The sequence below is a fragment of the Hyaena hyaena genome, unplaced genomic scaffold (assembly GCF_003009895.1).
Source record: "Hyaena hyaena isolate Hyena2069 unplaced genomic scaffold, ASM300989v1 scaffold_385, whole genome shotgun sequence".
NCBI lineage: Eukaryota > Metazoa > Chordata > Mammalia > Carnivora > Hyaenidae > Hyaena > Hyaena hyaena.
In genome coordinates, this window is record NW_024081022.1 from 1,044,972 (window position 1) to 1,050,281 (window position 5,310).

The 5,310-nt window shown below is 68.7% G+C and overlaps 1 protein-coding gene across 3 annotated transcripts; it reads right to left on the reverse strand.

Annotated features, from left to right (window-relative positions):
• Positions 1–498: 498 nt before the first annotated feature.
• Positions 499–4,610, reverse strand: PAQR6 (progestin and adipoQ receptor family member 6). 3 transcript variants are annotated; one of them, XM_039251418.1, is made up of 8 exons: positions 4,505–4,610; positions 3,307–3,382; positions 2,816–2,943; positions 2,542–2,747; positions 2,298–2,424; positions 1,547–1,643; positions 1,204–1,354; positions 499–900 (listed from the first exon to the last, which is right to left on the reverse strand). In XM_039251418.1, the coding sequence occupies exons 2-8, from the start codon at positions 3,355–3,357 to the stop codon at positions 626–628; spliced, it is 1,035 nt and encodes a 344-aa protein (XP_039107349.1). In that variant the 5' UTR covers positions 3,358–3,382; positions 4,505–4,610; the 3' UTR covers positions 499–625. The 3 variants fall into 3 exon arrangements, with proteins under 3 accessions (XP_039107349.1, XP_039107351.1, XP_039107350.1); XM_039251420.1 differs by lacking the exon at positions 4,505–4,610 and adding an exon at positions 3,917–3,995; XM_039251419.1 differs by lacking the exon at positions 4,505–4,610 and adding an exon at positions 3,917–3,994 and having other exon boundaries at positions 2,542–2,612.
• Between the last annotated feature and the right edge of the window lie 700 nt (positions 4,611–5,310).

The window sequence follows — 5,310 nt, forward strand, 5'->3', positions numbered from 1 at the left end:
GGTTGGAAGGGGGGGGGGGGGGGGATGGGAGTGGAGAGGGGCTGTGAGCTCTTTGGTCCCAGAAAGTGCTCCCCAAAGTCTGCAGTTGATTATTTATTTGTACTGTACCCGCCTCATCTGGAAGCATCGAAAGCAGCTTCCTAAAACTCTAATTAGGATGCCCCTCAAGCCCAGCACCCCTCCCCCCACCCAGGCCCCTGCACCATCCGTGACACCCAACTAGACCCAAAGTCCTGGACACTTCGCGCGCACGGCTGTGACCAGGACCGGCAGACCCATCCCTGCGGGCACAAGGCCGGTTGGGGAGGTGAGGGCGCTAGCGGGCGGGCCCCGGTTAGTGGTGTTAGTGACCCCGGGCTCTGCAGACTTGCAGGCAGGAAGGGGCCCCACGCCTCCCCCGCCCAGCCTCCAGCAACCTGCGCGCACGGCCCCTCTCAGACCCTCAGCACTTGCCCCAGCCCCCTGAGAGCACCGCCCCTGACCCCTCCCGCTCACCCCCTGCGCTCCTCTCCTCCGCCCTCTCCCTTCAGCCACTCTTGACTCCAGGCTCCGAGGTGCCCCTTCTGGGCAACACCCCAGCGGGAGGGGGGGTGGCGCCTGGCCTCTGCCTTCCCCCAGGGCGGGCTCACTGCAGTTTGGACTTCATACCCCCCTCTGGCGGGCCACCCTGCAGCAGGGGGCACGTGCTGGGGGCCCGGAACAGGGAGGTCGTGAAGGCGGCAATGATGAGCAGGTTCCCGGCCACCGCCAGGCCCAGCGTGGCCAGCGTGCCCGCCAGCCCCAGGGGGGGCTCCTGCGCGGCCAGCCAGGCGCGGCGAGACCCCATGTCGGCCAGCACCGCCTCCAGCTGGAAGTGGGTGCCCAGCACCGCGCAGATGTGGAACAGCTGGTGGCTGTGGCCTGGGGGGAGGTGGCGCAGGTCAGGGCACACGGCCGATGCGGAGGCTGCCCGCCCTCACCCTGCGGCCCACGGCAGGTCGCCTCGTGCTCCGGGCCTGCTGCGCCCCCAAAGCGGGTGTCTGAAAACCCACGTGAAGCAGTGAACGAGCTGGTGCGCAGGAGTCCGGCCCCCTGAGGGGGAGGAGGGCGCCGGGACCAGGGGCCCTTCCAGGAGCACACCCCCTCCCCCCCCGCCCCCCGCCTCCCTCACACTGTCGGCTCGCTCCGTGCCCGCACCCCTCCCCGGGCGGCGGCCCCCCTCACCGATGTAGTCGAAGCGCCCGGGGGCCAGCCGCTCGGGCAGGTGTGAGGCGAAGAGGAAGCCGGTGAGCAGCGCGCACAGCAGGTGGTGGGTGTGGCTGGAGCTCAGCGCCTCCCGCCCGCAGCCGCGGCCCCCGTCCCAGCACAGGCCGAGCTGGCGGAGGGAGGGCGGCGCTGGGGGGCGGCCTTCGCGAGGGGGCGGGGAGCTCCCCCAGGCCCCTCACCCCCCCTCACCCCCCCGACCCCCCCCACCCCGTCCCAGCACAGCCAGGCAGGCCGAGGTAAGGCGCGGCTGGCGGGCGGCCTTCGGGACGGGGCGGGGAGCCTCGCGCCCCAGGCCCCTTACCCGGTAGAAGAGAGGCAGGTTGTCGAACAGGAAGGGGTAGGCGAAGGCGGCAGTGCGGACGGCCTTACTGAGCCGGGGGCTTTCCAGCTCCAGGAACCTGGGGGCCGGAGGGAGAGGCCGGTCACCTCCTTTCTCGGGGGGGGGGGGGAACGGGGGGGCACAGAGAGGCCGGGATGGAATGTCAGTGCTGCTGCGGGGCGCCTGGGGGGCTCAGTCGGTTAAGCATCCACCTTCCGCCCAGGTCATGATCTCCCGGTTGGTGAGTTCAAGCCCCACGTCGGGCTCTGTGCTGACAGCTCAGAGCCTGGAGCCTGCTTCGGATCCCGTGACTCCTCTCTTTCTGACCCTCCCCTGCTCGTTCTGTCTCTATCTCTCTCTTAAAAATAAATAAAACATTTTAAAAAATAAAAATTGTTTTTAAAGAAAAAAACATTAAAAAAGGAATGTCAGTGCTGCTTGGTAGCTGTGCTTGCCCTTAGGGCACGTGACTCCTCTGGAAATGCCCACGCCTGTGAAGGGGGGACAGACGCCTGCCGCCCTCTTGCGGGGCTTCGGGAATTGGGGGGGGGGGGCAGCGCAGGCGCCGTGCTGGCCAGGGGTGCACCCCCCGGGGCGTCCTCAGTAGGCACAGCCCCTGTCACTAATGTCAGCAACCCCAATCGCGGGCCTCCAGTGTGCTGGGGATGTCCGGTCCCGTCCCTCCGTCCCTCCGTCCCTCCGTCTTCCCCTTCCGCGCCGGCCGAGGACCCACCGGGAGTAGCAGGAGAGGCCAGTGCACAGGAAGGAATTGAGCGCGGCAGCGGGCACAAAGAGCTGGTGCAGGCGGCTGTGCAACCAGGAGGCCGGCATGGAGTAGGCGGCGTAGGGGAAGGCGCAGCCTGGGGAAGAGGGCGCGGGGCAGGAGCTGAGGCCCGAAGGGGGGGGGCCCCTCCCCGGGCACTGCCGGGAGCGCCGCTCGCCGCCCTCCGGAGCGCCCCGGGCCCTGCGGGGCTCACCCAGGCTGTAGAGGCTGAGCGCGCCGTAGTCCAAGAAGTAGCAGATGTGGCGTGCACGCGGCGACATGGAGCTGAAGGTGTGCGCGCAGCAGGACGCGAAGGGGTAGAGGCAGGCGGGCAGCAGGAAGATGAGCAGCGGCCGGTGGTAGGCCTCCGCGCGGAAGCCCGGGCCCCCCGCCAGCGCCAGCAGGCGCCACAGGAAGTACCTGCGGGGCAGGTGCTCAGGAACGACCGCCGGCCCACCCGCCCAGGACCCCCTGGGGCCACCCCTCACCAGGTGGGCAGGAAGTGAGTCCAGATGTTGACCGTCTCGTTGGTCATCTGGAAGGAGCTGAGGACGCAGTCCCGGGCGGAGCTGCTGGGGCGGCGGTACCCCGACATGATGCTGTCTTCCCAGAACACCTGTTCAGTGGCGGGTGGGACAGAGGCGCGTCACTGAGTCCCACCCGATCTCTCCAGAAGCAGCGTTCAACAGAATGGGCTGGAGGTCACAAAGGCCCCAAAGCCACAGCGGATCGACCCAGAAAGCAGATGAGAAACAGAAGAGCCCGTAGAGGGGACCAGATAGAAGGGGCGGCGTGCACAGACTGGGCACCCTGGGGAAGGAGGGGACTCTGGAGGGAGGAGCATCCTGGGCTCCGGGAGAGGGTGCCAGCCGGGTCCTCAGCGGGGTGGAGGGTAGGGACTAGACGCCAATCGCCAGTCGCTCAAAGAGCCTCTGCCCCAGGCAGCACCGAGGGGGAGACGGTGGGTCAAGCCCCTCACCCGAGGGACCTGGTGGACTCGAAGGAGTTGGGGCAGCTTGAGACTGAGCATGGCGGCCCGGCACCTCCACGCTGACCTGGAGACAAAGTGCGGGGTGAGGGGATCGGGTCTCTGCCCGCATCCGCAGCCCCCTCTCACCCAGATCCATCTCACCCAGATGCTCATGGGGTGGGAGCTGGCCACTGAGCTGCCTCCCACAGACGGGGGGAGGGAGCAGCCCAGCTTCCCCGGACTCTCCATCCAGGCGGGGGGGGGGGTTCCCCGCCCAGAGGGGCTGCTCAGCCTCAGCCCACTGGGAAGGCTGCCTCGGTTGGTAGCCCTAGCTCCTGGATCTAGGACCCCAGCCCCCAGTATTTCTGTCCCGGGAGAACCCTGACTCATGGAGGTCAGCGCAGGGAGAGCCCCAGCACCCCCCGCGCCACCACCAGAAAGCCCCTCGGCCCGCAGAGCCCCGCTGAGCACAGAAGACCCATGGCGCCGGCGAATTCCTGGAGAGGCCAGATGGCCGCGGGAGGGGCGAGGAACCGGGATGCCTGGCTCTTCCTTAAAGGTTACACTCGTCCCCAGGGGTCCCTGACCCTCCTGAGCCCCGCACCCCTCGGCTCCAGACCTGCGCACCGCCTCCGGGTGGCCGTGGCTCTGTCGCCCGCCGGCCTCTTCCAGGCACATTCCTTGGCACCAGCGGAGGGGCTGGGCCAGCCCAGCGGGTGGAGCCGCCCCGGGGGAGAGAGAACAGACCCTCCCCTCCCCAGGCCCCAACTTCCCTGCAACAATACGGCCCGGCCCCGCCCGTCTTCCTGCCGCCAGCCGGGCTGGGCTGTCTGCGCCTTGCACACACTGGACCCCACGCCGCAGGGGCCCCCTGCCACCAGGCCCTCTGCCCCTGAGCTGGGAGCCTGGTCCCTAGTTCCTGTGCCCTGGCTGAGCTTTTAGGTGAGGCCCCCGGCCCCCCTCCCCAAGTGGGATGGGGGTGGGGTGCCCCATCCTGCGTGCTATTCACCGCCCCCCCTCCCCGGGGGTCGGGTGGCAGTGAACACCCAGGGCCCAGCTCCCCTCAGGGTCCCTTCCCATTGCAGGAGGACTCAGGGTCCCCAGAGTAATGTGCACCGGAGCCGTGAAGACAGACGAGGGGCCACAGCAGGCGCCTTAGCTCCGGGACCCCAGGACAGGTGTCACAGCCCCAGTGGGGCATCCTTACCCAGAGCTCGGGGCGGGGGGGGGGGGCGCTCCTCAGCCAGGGGCTCAGCAGGCCCCGGGCTCCGCCAGCAGAGTCCCAGGCTCCGCCAGCCGGGCCACTGCGAGGGAAAGTGGCAGGCGGGCCAGGCCTGGGCGGCGAGTGAGACAAAAGGGAGCCAGAGAACAATCCCAGCCTTGTCCGGCCCCCAGGGGGCAGCTCGGGGTGGCCCAGCGCCATTAGCAGGCAGCTCACTCGGCCTCCTGCACACAGCCAGCCCCTCGGGCCTGATGCGAGCCCACAGGGACCAGAGTGGCTACAGCCGGCGGCAGCCCCCACCAGGGCGACTCGACCTCCTGGGACCCGGCTGCTCTGGATGCCGGGGCCTCCCGGAAGCGGACAGCTCTGCCTGAGGCCAGGCACCAGCACCCCACTCCTGACTGGGGGCCTCAGAGTGCACCTCCCAGGGGTCGGGCAGCGCAGAGTCCACAAACAGAGGTTCGACCACAAGGGAACCGCCTGGCATGTAACCCCCCGGACACATGTCGAGGTCTCAGTCCCTGCCGGGGGTAGGGGACTGAGGGCCTGGAGGCTGGTCTTCAGGCTCACCCCCTCGTCCGAGGAAGAGCATCCCAGCAGGAGCACCAAACTTCCCTTGGGGTAGGGTGGGGTCCTCACCCGTTTTCAGGCGACCAGCACCCCGGCCAAGGTGCCAGCTCCACTCACGGGGCCAACGACCACTGTCTTTCACATGCGCAGCTGCCGGCATCCCGCAAACCCACTTGGGCAAGAACCCAACACAACTTACAGACGCGCACCAGGACACGGAG